At 34.7% G+C, this 19440-nt stretch overlaps 1 protein-coding gene across 18 annotated transcripts in view; it reads right to left on the reverse strand.

The window, feature by feature from the left end:
• nedd4l (NEDD4 like E3 ubiquitin protein ligase) overlaps positions 1-19440 on the reverse strand; it is an 89237-nt gene that overhangs the window by 28045 nt on the left and 41752 nt on the right. For 3 of the 18 annotated variants that reach the window (XM_048166273.1, XM_048166258.1, XM_048166262.1), the window contains 9 exons: positions 16278-16328; positions 15791-15841; positions 12363-12424; positions 11723-11825; positions 10365-10525; positions 9998-10133; positions 9606-9791; positions 6758-6838; positions 1035-1094 (listed from right to left, as the gene is read on the reverse strand). In XM_048166273.1, coding sequence (XP_048022230.1) covers positions 1035-1094; positions 6758-6838; positions 9606-9791; positions 9998-10133; positions 10365-10525; positions 11723-11825; positions 12363-12409 — 774 coding nt within the window. In that variant the 5' untranslated portion in view covers positions 12410-12424; positions 15791-15841; positions 16278-16328. The remainder of the gene's footprint in view (positions 1-1034; positions 1095-6757; positions 6839-9605; positions 9792-9997; positions 10134-10364; positions 10526-11722; positions 11826-12362; positions 12425-15790; positions 15842-16277; positions 16329-19440) is intronic. The other 15 variants (XM_048166274.1, XM_048166276.1, XM_048166264.1 and 12 more) reach the window with 7 other exon arrangements.

Consider the following 19440-nt stretch of genomic DNA (forward strand, 5'->3'; position numbering starts at 1 on the left):
CTCGTTTAAATCCCACAATTCGACTTTGTTCACAAAATTGCACAATATAAACTCGTAAATAGGAGTTATAATGTCAGAATTGTGTTATATATATAAACTCGCAATTGCGAGTTATAAAGTCAGAATTGTGAGATATAAATTCGCAATTCTGAGTAAAAATCTTTTTTTCCTCAGAATTGGACTTTATAACTCGCAATTGCAAGTTTATATGAGAAAAGAAGCCAGAATTGTGAGATATAAACTCTCAATTGTGAGGGGAAAAATCAGAATTGCGAGACAAAAAGTCAGAATTGCGAGTTTATATCCCGCAATTGAGGGTTTATAACTTGCAATTCTTACTTTATTTCTCACAATTGTGAGTTTATATCTCACAATTCTGAGCAAAGAAGTCAGAATTGTGAGATATAAACTCTCAATTGTGAGGGGAAAAATCAGAATTGCGAGACAAAAAGTCAGAATTGCGAGTTTATATCCCGCAATTGAGGGTTTATAACTTGCAATTCTTACTTTATTTCTCACAATTGTGAGTTTATATCTCACAATTCCGAGCAAAGAAGTCAGAATTGTGAAAAGTAAACTTGCAATTGTGAGAAAAACATAAGTGTGAGATAAAAAGTCTCAATTACTTTTTTAAATTTTTTATTTAGTGGCAGAAACAAGCTTCCATAAAAAAATGGTATGAAACAAAAAAGAAAAAATATCAGTGAAATGAGATGTGCCTATAATAAAGTGCTCCTATAACAAATTTTTTTAATTGAAATTAATTAAAACAAATTATTAATTTATAAATATAAATTAAATTAATATAAATGTAATTATATTCATCTTAATTAATAGTAATTACCACCTCATTATAAATTAAAATGAATGAAATACAAAAATATGTTTAAAAAATATGGAAAATATGTTTAAAATAAGTTAATATGGTAAAATATGTATTTAAAAAAAAAAAAAAAAAAAAAAAAAAAAAAAGAGGAAGAACCAAGAAGACAGGAGAGCACAAATGTACCAAATGTACAACTTGTGGACATTACCATGGTGTCCTCAACGCCTGTGACCGTTTGTGCTCTTGTTCGTCGGGTCTGGGAGTTCTGCTGGACAATAACAGCTGCTTTTAGATGGGGCAGGCAACTGCCCAGTTTTGGGCCAGTGGGAGAGGGGAAATGAGGGCAAATGGAAGGACAGGGTCAGCCAGAAAGAGTAACGGTGAGTAGGTGGGAAAGTGATTTTAGGGTGGTTTTGGTGATTTTAGGTCATTTTTGACAGCTGAAAGGGGTGATTTTGTGAAAAGTGCCCTGCAGTGCGACGTAAAGATACAGCATCCCCAAAAAAATTGGAATAACAAGCAGGATGTGATTAGATGAACTCCAGGGAGTAGATTTAATATGAAATCACTGTTGAATGATTAGGATTTGAGAACACATTGAGATTTGATTTGATTAAAGAATGATAAGAGAGTGCAAGAAATACCCAGGTGCTTATTTGTGGGGGGGAAAAGCATAATCAATTTTCAATTAAGTGATGATGACAGTTTCAAAATGTTGTTTTTGTCTTAAAATGACAGTAAATCATGACAGCATTCCTTTAATATAATTCATATAATTGTAACTCCACATGTTAACAATGAAACTAAAATAAATAATAATAAAAAGCATTTCAAACTGACTTACACTTGCCTACTGACTCAGCAACTATACAAACGCAGAGGAAACAACACCTGGACGAGCTTCCCACTGGCACACAGAGTTTACATTTCAAATGCTGAAAGTATCAACTTTCAGACAGACAATGAAATACATTCCATCTGCTATTATATGAACATAATAAAACACACTCTTGTCGCAAACAGGGCAATCCTATTAGCCATCCTCTTAAGTAATGATTGCACATTTGCACTCGTGTGAAATGTCAGCCTCCTCGCACACAGGGACAGGAAGTGTGGGAGAAATGCCACCTCTCACCCACGCTAATATCAGACAGATTTGCTGTGACTATAGCGAAATTCCTCATCTGCAGGTCTGAGAAGCACTTCACAGCCAGAGACAACCGGGCCACCAACCAATCAGCCTCTTGTCAGAACAAAGTAGATGCGACGCAGAAAGAACACGGAAAATGCAGTTATTTAAAAGCGGATTCAGGCGGGTGAGGAAAAGCATTTTTTTCCCCCAGTGTAGAGGAAATGTTACTTCAAAGCTTCAAAGTTCAAGAATGTTGTTGCAGTGTGAAGGTAAAAGATTAATGTGACTACTTCATAATCATTTTATTCAGGTGGACAGTTTAGACTCTTTAAAATAATCCCAGGCACTAGGAGATGTCTTGCAAAAACTTAATGGAAGAATAATAAAGAACAAGAGCTTCCAGAGTAATTCACGAGTAAATCAGGGTCTCAGATATAATATTTCAAAGAAAAGTTCACCCAAAAATAAAAATTGTCATCATTTACTCACCCTGAATTTCTTTCTTCAGAGGAACATGAAAAGCAGATATTGTGAAGGGCAAAAAAGGGTATCATAAAAGTAGTACACACGACCTGTGCACAATATTACAAGTCTAAAAACATACAATTTTCAACAGTAACAGATTTTCACTACCATTCAAAAGTTTGGGGTCAGTAAGTTTTTTTTTTTTTTTAAAGGAAGCTTTAAATTGATCAAAAGCGACAGCAAAGACATTTGTAATGTTACAAAATATTTCTATTTCAAACAAATGCTGTTCTTTTGACTTTTATTCATCAAAGAATCCAGAAAACAAAAACACATTACAGTTTCCACAAAAGTATTAAGTAGCACATCTGTTTTCAACATTGATAACAATAAGAAATGTTTTTGAGGGGTGTAACGGTACACAAAACTCACGGTTCGGTTTTCGATACAGCAGGTGGGGAGAAAACTAAACATAAAATTATATAACATATATAACATATATATAACATAAAAAGAACAATTTCTTTGTTCTGTTTACTAAACAAATTGTGTTTTTCTCTTTAAATATATTAAATTAAATTATAGCTAAAAGTTTAAGGTTAAAAAAAAATTATCTCTGCTAATGCAATAAACTATGTAGGGAGCCCTTACTTGAACATTATGCTGCTATAATATTACAGGTTTAACAACTGAGCCCAAAATTTTATTTTAGATAAAATAATCAAACACTCAAATAACAAATTGTAGGCCTATGCAAACATGTAAGCTGCACCTAAGGCAGTTTTTGCATTAACTTCTAAATGTTTTTACTCCAATTCATTGTTGAAATATAATCATTTCTACACAGTGGCTGTCATTTTCACAACAGATTTACTTAAACTTACATTAAATAGCCTAATCAGGACATCACTAAAAGGTTAAGTAAAAAATAATGATTATATAGGCTAATTCAGTGTATATATTAAGTGAAAGAGTTCATTTCTCTAGCGAACTTACAAACTTTGGACACTGAATGGCTTTTCTGAGGTAAATGCTACGACATACTGTATTGTTTACAAGCTTTCATTGATGTCTTTCCTCCACTGAAACACTGATTGAGCAATTACACAAGATATGACCGTTTCAGTAAGTTGTACTGTATCTTTCAACATACTCTCAGATGTTCTTTCATGTTTATTCTGTAACTAGTATTAAAGAGGAAGAGATAATCGCGTTCGCTCGCGCTCCGAGCTCGCGCTGCCGGTTGAACTCAGGTGATCTGTCACGCCGCATCAAAGAGCGTCAAAACGGCATTTTCTGTTTAAATTTCGTGATTTCGTGGACAGAATTTGAAGGATGACACTTTGTTTCTTATCGAAAGTAACAAAAAACGCAGAGCTTATTGCGATTATTGGTGGTTAATGGTGGTTAGGCTACAATGTTGCAATGTAATGCTTCAGTACACATATGCACTGAACCGAAACGGTTCGGTGAGAATACGTGTACCGTTACACCCCTAGCATATTAGAATGATTTCTGAAGGATCATGTGACACTGACTGAAGACTAGTAATGATGCTGAAAATTCAGCCTTTACATTTTAAAATATATTAATTTAGAAAACAGTTTTTTCAAATTGCAATAATATATCAGACTACGACTGTTTTTACTGTATTTTTGACCAAATGAATGCAGTCTTGGGGAGCATAAGAGACTTTCAAAAACATTAAACATCTTACCGACCCCCAAACTTTTGAACAGCAGTGTAAATTCTGCCTTATATTCTGCCTTTTCCTAAAGTACGACTTTAGATTATATGGAATATAGAGCATGATGTATGTACGGGCTACTTTTATGGTACATTATCATCTTTTTAGAGCCTGACATTCCCTGGTTACAATATGAAAAAGAGCAGCACAAACATTCATTAAAACATCTCCTTTTGTGCTCCACATAACACAAACTCCTGCGGCTTTGGAACAACATGAGGATGAGTAAATAATGACAATTGTCATTTATGGGTGAACTACTCCAGAGTCGAGTGTTGATATGGTTCTGAACACCTTGTCAGTACATCTAGCATTCATATAAATAAAGCTCTACAAACAACTAAATCATACAAGGCTTAGAAGTAAATCCAAAGTGAGTGTGCATCACATTTGCTTTATGCCTTTATAAGGTTTAATAACAGATCTTAATTCACAGTACATCCAACTCTCCTGCACGAGCTGCCAGATTGTATCTTGGAAATTCCCAGCATGCACTGGTCTAAATGCCACGATTCAATAATGAAATGGACACCAAAACACTCAGAGACTAAGCCAAACTCTTAACCCTTCCACAAACCTAATTTCAAACAGTAGCACACAGTAGCTGATGGGGCCATCAGACTGTCACGTGAAAACAGCCAGCAGGACATTTTCTGAAAATAAATACATAAAAGTCTCAAGGCTGGGAAACATGCCCTTCAAATGAAGCAAAAGTGTTTCAAAGATGTGGTGGACTTCCAGTGTCTGTGTCTGTTTCCTGTCTCATGCAAACGGGAGCAGTTCACACAGTGACCTCATCCACATGGGTAATTTAATTTTACCATATGTGGCTTATCTGCTGTAAAACAGGATTTTGTAGATCATTTAAAGAGACAGCATACTATTTATCTCAAGCTACTTTTTATGTGCAGCCATGCATCTTAAACAAATTACATTATGGATGTTTGTAAGACTAATAAAAGATTTTGGCAAGCTGTCTCTTTAAAGTGTCCCTTTTAATTTTTTTCATTTGTTTTGGAGGTCTCCAACAACAATCTCTCATAAAATACATCCCATACAACCTAATTTCTCAAAGCGTCTGAAACAGTTCGTTTGAAGATTCGGTCTCTCTAAACCCCTCCTTTCCAAGAGCCTACTCTGCTCTGATTGGTCAGATGACCCAATCTGTTGTGATTGGTCTACCGCTTACAGCATGTAAGGACAGGAACAATGGCGTCGATTTTACCATATCAATTTGAGCCAGACAATGTAGATAAGAACAAGTTGATCAACCCGAACCTCCATCGCAAGTATGACTTGAGCAGGATGTTTCTCAGTGGTAAGTTTTTACTTAGTTTGTGGTACACTATGAGATGTTATAGCCGTGTAATTCCTCTAAATCAGCATTAACAAGAGTTTGTCCATCAATAAACTGATGTGTAAATGGAAATGTCCCTGTTTGATGACAATCGATTACAAACTCTTTTATAGAACATAGCACTTTTTTCCAAACATTACTGAGAAAGCTGCACTGGAAAATCTTCTATTAAGATAACTCCCAGTCACATTATCACCATGAAAACACGGCAACTCATCCAATGACAACATAATCGCCACTATAGCTTCGATAAATCAATCCTAGAAGCTTAATAATACCCTATAAGTCATTCTGAATTATCATTTGACATGCGCACACAAAAACTACACAAACACAAAGACAGGTGCTTACGTTTCTGAGTGAACATCAGGTGACATTTTATAATGTTGACTATTTAGCCACTTACATAATATAATGCTTAACAGATCAGTGAAATATAAATATGTATTTATTTTCCAAAAAACAACTAGGTCTGCATGTGCATTAATGATCTGTCAAGCATTACGTAATGAGAAAATGTGTGTTATTTTATTCGACGGATACAGTAGAAATTGGGAGGAGAAATGGAAAACATTTTCAGGAAATCATCCATGTCGGACCTGAACCTGTGTCACCTATATGAGCACCGTGAGTGTCAGGAGTGTCATGGCTCCAAAGTTTATTAAAGTCAACATGAAACATTATTATATCAACCCATTCTAGCAGCTGTAGTTTGGGATATAATTTTTTCCATGTGGGATTGACTGGATAATGAAAAGTTTTGTTTGGAGGGGAAGGAAAATAAGAGGCACTAATGATGTCATCTTAAAAAGTCAAGTTGTTTGAGGAGCAGAGCCTACTATATCACTTTGATGAAAAATTACAAAGACAAAGATTTTTTTTCCTTTGTTTTGGAATTAATCTGAATTGATTAATAGTTTATAATAAGGTCAGGTATTAATGAAGTAAATAGGGTTGGTTTTAATTTTAACTTCATGTTGACTTTAAAGCATTTTCAAGTGCTATCAAATATTCCTATTGTCACATTCATGTCATTCCCAAAGGTTAGCCAAGATGGTCATTAGAGACAACAGGAACATTTTGGAATCAACTTTGGAATGTGTTAGGGACTTTATAGTTCTTGATTTGACGTCAAAAGAGTGAAAGATGGTACGTTACTGTGATTAAATTAAGAAAAAAATCACCACATGCAGAGTAAAGGAGAGGTGAGGAGGAGAAAAGCAGGTGTACCGTTGGTGTGGGAGGTTGAGTTTGATCACTGACCCCATCAGTCATACTAGAGGAGCGTAGCCGAGAGGAAAGATGACTCTGCTGGAGTGAGAGAAAGAGATAAAAAGTTATTAGACACGGTTATAAATAAAAAAAGACATAAATATCTAATATCTTTCTGAGTGGATATTTTCTAAGCGGTACAGATTCCTCAAAGTCATACAGCCAGCAAAAATCTAATATTATGTATATCTGACTCAAATTTGTATAGTTGTTTGTGATCTGAAAAGCAAAAAAGAAAAAAATACAATCTTAATATTTAATTTAAATAAATTCATATTTAATAATATTTATATTTCTTTCTTTTCTCTCCCTCTCTTTTTTTTAAACTCTGCTTTAAAGTAGTTGTTTGTCATTTGGAAAGTGGCATTGCTCTCAATTCACACAAAAAAATAAACAATGTCCAAATTTACTCATCTAATACAAAACATAAAATAATAATATAATTTAAAGGTGCCATAGAACATATTTTTAAAAGATGTAATATAAGTCTAAGGTGTCCCCTGAATGTGTCTGTGAAGTTTCAGCTCAAAATACCCCATAGATTTTTTTTTATTAATTTTTTTAACTGCCTATTTTGGGGCATCATTAAATATGAGCCGATTTAGGCTTCGGCCCCTTTAAATTCTCGTGCTCTCCACCCACGGAGCTCGCGCTTGCCTACACACAGCTAATACAACCCTCAAAATGGATCTTTACAAAGTGTTCGTCATGCAGCATGTCTAATCGTCTAAGTATGGTATATATTTGGATGTTTACATTTGATTCTGAATGAGTTTGATAGTATGCTCCGTAGCTAAAGCTAACAATACACACTGTTGGAGAGATTTATAAAGAATGATGATGTGTTTATGCATTATACAGACTGCTAGTGTCTTATAACTTATAAAAAATGAAAATAACGACAGTCTTGTCTCCGTGAATACAGTAAGAAACTATGGTAACTTTAACCACATTTAACAGTACATTAGCAACATGCTAACGAAACATTTAGAAAGACAATTTACAAATATCACTAAAAATATCATGTATCATGGATCATGTCAATTATTATTGCTCCATCTGCCATTTTTTGCTATTGTTCTTGCTTGCTTACCTAGTCTGATGATTCAGCTGTGCACAGATCCAGACGTTAATACTGGCTGCCCTTGTCTAATGCCTTGAACATGAGCTGGCATATGCAAATGTTGGGGGCGTACATATTAATGATCCCAACTTTTACGTAACAGTCGGTGTTGAGATTCGCCTGTTTTCCGGAGGTCTTTTAAACAAATGAGATTTATATAAGGAGGAGGAAACAATGGTGTTTGAGACTCACTGTATGTCATTTCCATGTACTGAACTCTTGTTATTTAACTATGCCAAGGTAAATTCAATTTTTTATTCTAGGGCACCTTTAATAATTTATAATAATAATATTTTAATGAAAAAATAAAATAATTTCCTATTTCATATATACACACACACACACACACACGTGACATTATTTTGTCACGTAACATTCGAAAAGAAAAAAAAGAAAAAAATACTTAAAAGTACATATATACAACCTCTGCTTTCAAGTACTTTTTTTGTCTTTTCAAATGTGACATGACCAAACTCATACACAAGAGTTCAGTAGTGTCGACACTCACATCCGCCATTTGATATGTATTGAAATGGTAGATGAGTGAATGATTGAGTGAGTGTTTTTAAACACATCGCATGCATGACTTGTGTAAATTCAGTAATGCCTCTGGCGCTTATGTATCTGATACGCTTGATGAATTCATCACTGCGGCAGATGTCATTAGGCCGATAGGCAGAGGCAAAATGTTCAGTTTTGACTTGCATGTTCATTTATTAACAATTCAATCTAACTTTCAGCTACAAATAAGAGACTGTAGCACCTTCAGCTGTTTAACACAATTATTCCAACGTGATAAAATGTAGATTTTCATCTGGACATGTAAACTACACTGTCTAAACAAAAGCACAATGTGTTATCAATTTCATTGCGAAAACCACAAAGTCCAAAAGAATTTTAAAAAACAAACCAGACTTCAGTGCAACATGACCAAAGCCATAGTAAGAGAGATTTTTCCCAACCGAGTGCCTCCTTTCCTCAGAAGTTTACAGAAGACCCCTGCGCTGCCTCCACAATGACTCACCGAGTGATTCAGCATGAGTGTACAGAGGTGCACATGTGTGGATGTGCTTCAGAGTCAGCTATTAGTTCTGACATGATTAATACCAAATTTCAAACGCAAAACCCTAGAGTAGACTAAAAACATGGCAGTTGTGCTTGGAGTCATTTGTTTTGTTTGTGATAACGCAATGAAACATGCCAAACTGTGCAGACATAATTTTTGGCCAGGCTGTCAACAAAGAAATTGCAAAAAAAAACCGAAACAAAAAAAAAAACAATAGAGAACCAACGAAATATTATGTTATAGTCAATGTATGCTTTTTCCTGTCAGCTTTTTTTTCCTATGCATTTTTTCTGCATACATTTTTTTCAGTAAAATAAAACCTGTAGCTGTAGTTTGCCTTTTTTATGTAAACCTTAAATGTTTTGCTCTTCCCTCATATTTAAAATATTTTAAAACATATATCAAATATTTTCCTCATATTTTGATGATCTGATCGAACTTGTAGGGTCATTAAAAACAAATATCCCCTCCAGACATCTCTTTTGGCCACTAACTGTATATAAAGATGTATTTATTTTACCAAAAACTCTCTCTGGCCCTTAAAACATACTGTAGATAACAGCAGATTTAATCAGCAGATCTTTGTTTTGTTTTGTTTTGTTTTGTTTTTCTCTTACCACAGCAGAGCTGGGTCCTGGGATTTCACCGTTTGTGTCTGGAGCGAGAGACAATCTAAGGCTGATCTCATCTGAGAATTCTGGAGTGCTGGAGAGGGGCATTGCCAGAGAGGAGGGTCCGGACAGAGAATGGTTCAGAACGTCAGTCATTAAAGTTGGATCTTCCTCTGATATGGGTTCCCATGACTGGAAAAGGAGGGATATGCATAAGAACAGAATATTGCTCTTATCAAGAAAATGACAGTAAATGAGTCAAAAAAAGATCAGATATTCTTATAATTTTTAATCACAATGAAGGGAAAAAAAAAAAAAAAAAGCAAAGGCTTTTCACAGAAATGATGATGCTATCTAGCTCACGTCATAGCCACAGAGGTCAGGGGTTAAATACTAACGTCGTCTATGTCCCTGATGTCCAGCTGCTCATTTTCCAGGTCTTCGCTAATGTGCCGTCGAGAGCGGAAAACTCTGTGGGCTTCCTGGTTAATCTGCCGCAAATGATTATCATTTTCCGTTTCTGAAACCACATCCCTAAAGCACAGGCGGGGAGAAAAAATTTGTTCCGCACATATCAGAGTCTGATAAGGTTGTTCGAAATTTATGATTAATTCAATATAGCATACATTTGCAAACTGATCTGCAAGAAATCATTTTATGTCACAAAAAAGGTCATAAAACTTTTTTTTCCAGTGTCTTTGCTCATTTTTACATGTTGTGCTTTTATTTTATTTTTTTTTATAAATGGCAAAAGAGGCCACATACACACTACTGGGCCTCTTCCACTGCGTAGTGCGGTTGTTATGGTTGACGTAGTAGGTTCGGCCCAGGTTATCCACCTTCTCTTCCCAGCCTTGAGGCAGCGGAGGCAGGAGCTGCTGAGGTCTCTGTGAACCCGGATCAGTGGAGTCTGACACCTCCCAGCCCTGAGAAGAAGAAAGTGAGAGACAGAAATATAAATTGAGAGACAAAGTAGTAGAAGTGAGTTACTCATCAAAATTAATTATTTTAGTACCAAAAGTTTTCATAGAATAAAACATATATTTTTTGGGACAATATTTCAATAAGGAAGTAATACGTCGTGAAGTTAGTGTGCAATTTTTAAAATGTTAAAATCCTATTCCATCTTGATATGTTATGATTAGTATCGCAGTTGCTATGACACCGTACTCTCCACTAGCAGGGAGAAAGAAAAAAAAAAAGAAAAAAAAAATCAAACCAAACTGTACAGTGGGAATAAAAGTCATAGAACAAGAAGCACGTAAAAGGGATAGTTCACCCAAAAATGAAAATTGGGATGGGGGGGTTGGGATGGAAGTCAATGGCTACTGTCAACTGTTTGATTACCAACATTCTTTCAAATATCATAATTTTTGTTCAACAGAAGAAAGAAACTCATACAGGTTTAGAACAACATGACGGTGAGACAAGGATGATAAAATTTTCATTTTTGAGTGAACTATCCCTTTAAAGGAAGGAAATGCCAGACAGTCAACCGGTTCAAATGGCATACTTTAAAACGAAAAATGCCAAGTAGTCTGTGGGGATGAGAGGATAAAGAGACACTAAAATCACTAAAGTAGGAAAGAAAGCAAGAAAGGAGACATTTAAGTGCCATCTTTCTGTTATGTGCCAAGGTCTATAAACTTGGATGGTCTACATCTACACACAAAATTTCTAATTTAAATTTCATGTACTAGAAATTTTTATTTATTTATTTATTTATTTATTTATTTGACTTTGAAAATGTTCTCCAATTGATGTGGCACTGCCCTTGTAATTTATTTATTAATTATTAATTTACTTGCATTTTGGCATGTCATATTCATAAATTTTAGTTGATTAACTTATGATAAATTTGATTAAATATTATGATAAATTTTATTTCTAAATAAGTATTATTTCTAAAAACATTGTTAGTGGATTATTAATATCTTTTATCGTCATATATTTGTCAGAATTATCTATTAATGAAAAATGTCTTATCTTTGTTGTTAGAAAGAAAAACCTGACAATGAACATTTTCTTAAGTATTTTCTTTTTTAAATGAACACTTGAGGGGACGTTGAGCCATTCAAAGGAAATACATATATACGTTGTTTCTGCTAATGGTTTGGTTTTACCTCAGCCTCTTCCCTCATCTCACTGCTTTCCTCCTCATGCCCTCCGTTCTTTGGCAGGTAGGCCATCTTCAGTCTCAAGTAGCCTTTCACCCGAGACTTATGACTACAGGACATTAAAGCAAGTCATCACAGAGTCAAGTACAGTCATCAGAGTATAGTAAAATATAGTACAGACATCACATTTTCAACGTTTTTTTTTTCTTTTCTTTAAGTGGTAACTGAATTTGTTTAGCCCTTAATTACAAAGAAGTTATAAAGAAGTTAGAAGTTTAATGTTTTGAGAGCCTCAATATCTTAAAAAAAGGGAAAAGTTATTAAAAACTAAAACGTATCCTTATAGTGAAGTATAGTGTATAGTCAAGTGGAGTAATCAAAGAGTAAATTAAATATATATAAAGTGCAGTCCAAAAGCATTAACTGTTCCCATGCAAAATCTATGACTAACTATAGCCACAAAGCATTAAAGGGATTTGTTGGTGTTAGTCTGGTAGCTGCACATTTTGTTCAAGCAGAAAAAAATGTACAAATGTCAAATGTGCTGTATTGATAAGTGCAAAACCAACACATCACACTGTTGCAACTAAAAATATAACCACTAATGTTCTTGTACTGTGTTTGTGAAATCAACATAACCACTGACCTTCTTGGACGCAGGAGAAAGTCTTTAAACGTGTACGGCCGCTCCATTGCAGGGTCCTCCGTCTAAACAAAAAACACATAAAATAAACAAAAATGCTTCAAATCTGTGCTAATCTTAGTGCAATCTCACAAATCATTCATATATAACAGTCCCAGCTTGGTTGAGGGTGGGGAATGGGGGATATAGACCCTTGGGTGACGTCCAGCTGTCTTATGCAACACTGTTCTCCCGTTACATTTAAACTGCCCACAGGTTGGATATTCATGGCTGGTCATTAGTGGCTACAATCTGATGGAAATTGATGGAATTGGCACCTCTGCCAGTGCCCGAAACCAAAACTATGTGAGGAAAGATTGGAGGCCCTGAAGGAAAAAGGGGGAGCTTTCCTGTTTGGCAAGTCTAGATCAAACTGGAGGTGAAGCGCATTCAGACTTCAAAACCAGTAAAAACAAAAATCTGCAAGGTACAGTAATAAATAAACACTCCAAGGAAATATATATCTATCTATCTATATGTGTCTGATCCAAGTATAGGAAACCACTTTTAAATATTCAGCAATAAGAGCAGGCAGAAAAGGAGCGAGTGGTCTGGACTGCAACCATGCAGAAGTGAACAGTAGATATGTAGGCGGCCACAAGGAAAACAGACCAGAATCTGTGTGCGAGTCTAAATATGCAATCCAGCACAGAATTCTCACTTAGCCACTGGAAATACTTTTAAACAAAAACAAGAGTTGTTCCATTCTTGATCTTTTCCTAAATGTACACTGCAAGAAAACCATCTCTTGCTCAAAAGTTAACGAACAAAATGCCATTTTGACTTTATCAAGCACAAAGCTTGCCAACACCTGTCTTTGAGATGCCGTGTGGTTTTGGACTGTTTTGAAGCAAAAAGATATGAAAGGCTGTGCTATACTCTGATATACTGCAATATTAGTTACTGTACTAGACTATTTTGTATAAAAACATACAAAATATAGGTATAATTTGAAACATTTGTGTTTGAAAATAATATAAATAATTTTTGTTGTGTCTATATATATATATATAGTTTGGAAACATTACTATTTTTTATGTTTTTGAACAAAGTCTCTTATGCTCATTAAGACTGCATTTATTTCATAATAAATACAGAAAAAAAACAGTAATATTGGGAAATATTATTACAATTTAAAATGATGGTTTTCTATTTTAATATACTTTTAAAATATAATTTTATTTCTGTGATGCAAAGCTGAATTTTCAGCATCATTACTCCAGTCTTCAGTATCACATGATCCTTCAGAAATCATTCTAATATGCTGATTTGACTCAGTTATTATCAATGTTGAAAACAGTTGTGCTGCTTAATATTTTTTTGGAACCTGTGATACTTTTTCAGGATTCATTGATGAATAAAGGGTTAAAAAGAACAGCATTTATTCAAAATATAATTATATTCTAACAATATAAATCTTTACTATCACTTTTTATCAATTTAACACATCCGTGCTGAATAAAAGTATTAATTTCTTAAAAAAAAAAAAAAAAAAAAAATGGCTGACCCCAAACTTTTGAACAGTAGTGTATATTGTTACAAAAGATTTCTATTTTGAATAAATGTTGATTTTTTAAAAACTTTTTATTTATCAAAGAATCCTGAAAAAGTATCACAGGTTATAAAATAATATTAAGCAGCACAACTGTTTCCAACATTGATAATAAATCATATTAGAATGATTTCTGAAGGATCATGTGACACTGAAGACTGGAGTAATGATGCTGAAAATTCAGCTTTGCATCACAAAAATAAATTATATTTTAAAGTATACTAAAATAGAAAACCATTATTTTAAATTGTAATAATATTTCACAGTATTATTGTTTTTTCTGTATTTATTATGAAATAAATGCAGCTTTAATGAGACTAAGAGACTTTGTTCAAAAACATTAAAAATGTTTCCACACTTTTGACTGGTAGTGTGTATATATATATATATATATATATATATATATATATATATATATATATATATATATATATATATATATATATATATATATATATATATATATATATATATATATATTATTAACATCATACATTTTTACATTTTCAATTGTAATTATATAAATTATACTAGAGTTGTCGATACATGCAGGTATTCTAAAAAATATAAGTACAATGTAAAAACATTTACACAATAATTTAATGATCAATGTTACTAGTTAGAAGTTAAAGACACCAAAGATAAAATGGAGCCAATAAAAAAATCGATAGAAGTATCAACAGATCCATCGATCATCAAAACAATTGTTTGTTACAGCCCAAAATACAAGAAATTCCTTCTTTATTTACCCTTTCTTTCTCAAGAACACCAAACAGACATGTGCGTTGGCTGTTTTGCCTCAGGCTTTGCCAAGCCAACATCAAAGTTTGTTTTCAAACTTTAGCTTCTAGTTTCTTTTGTTCTTTTGCCGCCTCTCAAACAGCTCATGGTCGCAAGTACCAAACTTTACCAAAGTTTTTTCCATGGCTAATTGTGTTTGAATGGTCAAATAACACAAAATTATGTCAAAATGCGAGTATTCAGGTAAACACACAGGTACAGTTTTTGAAACGTAAATAGTTGAGAAAGAAAACGCATGTGTAACAGTATATTGGAACTGTGAATAAGCTCTAAGTGACAGCAGCCTAATATACCTGCTTCTGACTGTCATGTTAACGAACAAATGATAGTCACTCTTTGCTCTTGACCGAATAACTTTTGTAACTTTAATTGTAAGCATTGATCTGTATTTGATTTTTACAATGAAGACTATTCAGTGTAATTTTATATTTGATTAATTTATTTTCTGTAGTATTTCTTATCTGAACACTTTTTTCTCATTTGTACCATTTTTTTTTTTTTATTTGTGTTTTTATTCTATTGTATATTTATTTGTGCTATCGTTTGCAATTTGCTTTTTTTTTTTTTTTTTTTACAAATTCAGTTTCCAATAAAACCTCCCTGTGCTGTGTGCAACAAAATTACTCAAATTATCAAAAAATTATGAGATTTTATATACTGCAGCTTTCCTTGTGGTATCGAAAATGGTATTGAATATCAATATGCTGCACTGACCAAACATTACTACATTATTAGATTGAATAATGCTGTGTTAGGGGCTAAACTGGGCCACCCTGAAAGTGCGTCCCATTTTTGGCAGAGTGATTTTTTTAGTTGGGATAGCCCTCTCAGAAGCAGTCTGTGTGTTTACATTCCAAGCAATTTCCTTTCCACTCCGTACAGGGATATGGGCTCCAACGTTTTGAGCTGCTTAATTGCAGTGATGTGACCCTCAATAACTCCCATCTCTTATGCTTTCAGTCCAGAGCTAAAAAATGTTCTGAAATTATAATAGCAAACCAGATGACTACTTGAATGTCACAAGAGCACATGAGCTTACCGGTAAATGGGTAAGAGGCACATCCACTTGCCCGAGGAAGTCATCTCTGGTCTGCATGTGAAAGAGAAAGAACAAGAGAGGGCGAGATGAAATTAAAATAATAGAAATAGTAGTAATGTAGAGTTTGGGCAGTGACTGACTTCAGCAGGACTTGGCAAGGAAAACCACAAAGATGAGGATAAATACACAGCTGTAAAACCCAAGAATGAATGAATGTGTATATATGAGAAAGAGAGAGTAAAAGGAAATACAGTAATAAGGGCAGTGTTAATTTCGAAGGTGTCACTTTAAAAGGGAAAAAACCTGACAACCAACCCAGTGAGGAGCAGCAGATAAGCAATAAGTAAGGGTCATAAGTAAGAAGTGTATTAATGTATGAACCGCCAATCACAAGCCTTCAATCCACCCACCAATCCCAATAAGCCAAACTGTGAGATTGTCAGCTGTGATTGTCAGGTAGTTGGGTCAGGGTAGACCAGTAGATTACCTGACCATGGTTGAAATGCCCATTCTTGGACCGAGCATGACCAATGTGAGCCTGTGTGTGGAATAAACTTATTAAGACAACAAGGACGAGCATCGCACATACTCGCAATCTGGGGTGTACAGTGTTTAGGGCACTGAATGCATTTGTAAAAACGAAATCGCCATGAATATGCTTCATATTGAAAATGACAATAATGCTACACAGTAAAATCATTTAAATACACACAGGGTGTGGTTAACAGGAATCACATTTGGGAGAACGTTGTCCAATACCAATGGTGCAATCAAACAATGACACACTCCGGCAGCAAGAAATTAAATCCGAGATCTTTAGCAACAACTCAAAACTGGTCAAACTACTACATGCATACAGAAAAACAGTCCAAAAAAGAAAATTAAAAACCTCTTGATAAACAGCTGAGCATAGAAAAAAGAAAAGAAAAAGAAAATTAACACCCAGTTAGTAAGCATCAGAATGGGTGTAACTTCCATAAAAAATAAATAAAATAAAATAAAATAAATAAAAAATAAAATAAAATAAAATAAAATAAAATAAAATAAAATAAAATAAAATAAAATAAAAAATAAAGACATTCAGTTAGTCAGCATCAGAGCAGCAGAATGGGTGTAGCTTTTTGACAACAACGCTCATTTATTGTGGAAAGGTTAAGTATGAGTCACTATTTGTGGTGGCGAGTGAAAAACAAGACCACGAATACATTCTCAAGCCCCTATTCATCATGGAAACCCCACCATGTCCGAGACATTCCTCTGATTAAATGTTAAGTATTTCTGAGTCAAATGGGGTTACAGCCACCAAGCCACCAACAGCAGTTGTGAATCACAAACAGAAGCAAAATGAAGCAATTAATTTCCCCAAAAGGTATGAAGGAATGACCTAAGAAACATAAGAAGCTAGTTGAGTCTTAAAGGTCACATTGCAGAAGAATAGTGTCCATTGTGTCTTGACAAAGATTGCGGTCACTAAGGAAACTATTTTCCTACCCTACTGCAATAAAAGTGATGCTTTAAAGAAGTGAAAATGATTTAACTGAAGTCTTTTAACTTCACAGTAACTTTGAGACAATTAAGATATCATGTCTTTATGACCCTGAAAACCCTGTTCTCAGACAATGGTCTGAGTGTTAAAAATAAATATTTGCTTAGTCATCGTCCTTTACGGAGCTGAGTTAGCAGATGACTCGAGCTGTTAAAGAGGCTGAAAAGTGCAGAAACAGAGGAAACGAGCAGAAATCAAGACAGCAGGAGGCCTTGAGCCAAGGGGCCTTGTTTAAAAAGAGACACAAAAAGCGGAGGGGAAATTTGTCAAACCAAACAACAGATCAAAAGGAGCCTATTAATTTGTAAGCTGTAGTTCATGTAGCTAAGGACTGCAAAGGTTAGGGTCAGGGGTTATGACAACAAGACCTGAGAAAAAACATCCGACAACTGATCCGCAACACTCGGAGATGCTAAAATAAGACTGTACACCCCACAAATTTAGCAACAGGGTTCCTGTCCAAGTCACAACAGTAAGGTACCACAGCAATAGAAAATGCTGACAGAGCTTGTCTCTTTCATTAAATCTCATTTTCATTCTCTCAAATTGTTCTTCTCTTACTTCTGAGCACACACAGGCTTTTGAAAGCTGTAAATCTTGAGATCTGTAAGAAAGCTGCGAAGGCAGACTTACGTGAGATCTTCCCCCACATCCCCTCATCATGCTTGCTAAAACTTGTGAGACGGCAAACAGTCACCTGTATTAACCTGAGAGCACTGGCAAGTCTGCAGAAAATCCATGCACCCCACAGGGAACAAATGCAATAAGTGATGACTGAAATGTGATATAGTTATGTGAAAGCTATTGAATTCGGGATATTCTACAAGGCATCTTATTAAAAAGTAGTTTTGATACAGAACTGTATTGTAAAAGTGGATATTCTTTGTAAACAACTCCATAGGTATGATGTATTACAAGCCTTATCTTCAGAGATAATTCAGCAAATATAAGATGATACATCAACAAATATATGCTTGAGGCATTCAGTCATGACATCAAGAAGTAAACAGATCTGTGTGAGAGAAGTTCACTATAGTTGATGAACTCTGCTGGCGGAACATTTAGCTCCTTGACTGACTCATTTCCAGTAAAGCCTTTTGAGCAGGTACTGGAAATACATATGCTGCCATTAGCTGCCATGGAAATTGAGGAAGGTATGTGTGTATGACATTCCTGTTTGTGGAATCGGAAGATTCTTGATTGTAGACATCTAAGAGATTCCAGACCTTCCATTTGCAAATGTGATCGCTGTGAAACTGAAGTCTCACTTTCCATATTCCATCAGAAAGATGCTGTTATGCAGCATGAGTTCTGCACATGATGAATACTAGTTTTAGTACTAGTAATGGCTGGTGACAAACTGATGAATGCCACACACTTAAAGAGTGTCATCACTGCTCTGATGAATTGGTATCTTACATGAGCAGGAATGAATCACTGAAGGGGCTTTCAAATTCCCTAAACTCAATGGAAACACGTAGAGATAACTAATTACATGAGGCAAATATAAAAAGAACTAGGAGGACCATTGGAAAAAGCAAATGCTTAAGACGTGAGAAACTCAAAACAAAGCCTTGAGTTTAATATAACTATTACGCATGGAGATTCTCTGTTTTTCTACAATAATTCTTTAGCACAGTGCTGTAAAATCTTTGTTTTAAAAAGTTAATCATACTAAGAAAAGCAGTATGTGTAACTATATATTAGACCTTAATCATCACAGAACAGCTGTTACAAGAGATGAACGGTGACCCAGGCCAAAGGAGAAAGGCCGCTTTCAAAACCAACAACAACACTTGACACGGGACTAAAGATAGAACAGGCTCCTCTTCAAGAGAGGGGAAAAAGACAAGTGGACATGCCCCTATGAATGAAGCTACATCTGAAAATGCTTCCAGCTTATATATTTTCCACTTCTGAATATCATTTTGAGTATAAGAATTTGTATACTTATTGGGAAACCAAAGACAGTGCGGTTACGTCTTGCTCCTGGCCCTCATTTTCGTGGAATTTTCACTTCCCAGAATGTGGGTAAGTCATTGCTGAACCCACCTCCTCTTTCCTTGACCAAAATCCTGCTAGCTCTTCTTTCATCTGTTTTTCC

Source organism: Megalobrama amblycephala, linkage group LG18, assembly GCF_018812025.1.
Source record: "Megalobrama amblycephala isolate DHTTF-2021 linkage group LG18, ASM1881202v1, whole genome shotgun sequence".
Taxonomy (NCBI): Eukaryota; Metazoa; Chordata; class Actinopteri; order Cypriniformes; family Xenocyprididae; genus Megalobrama; species Megalobrama amblycephala.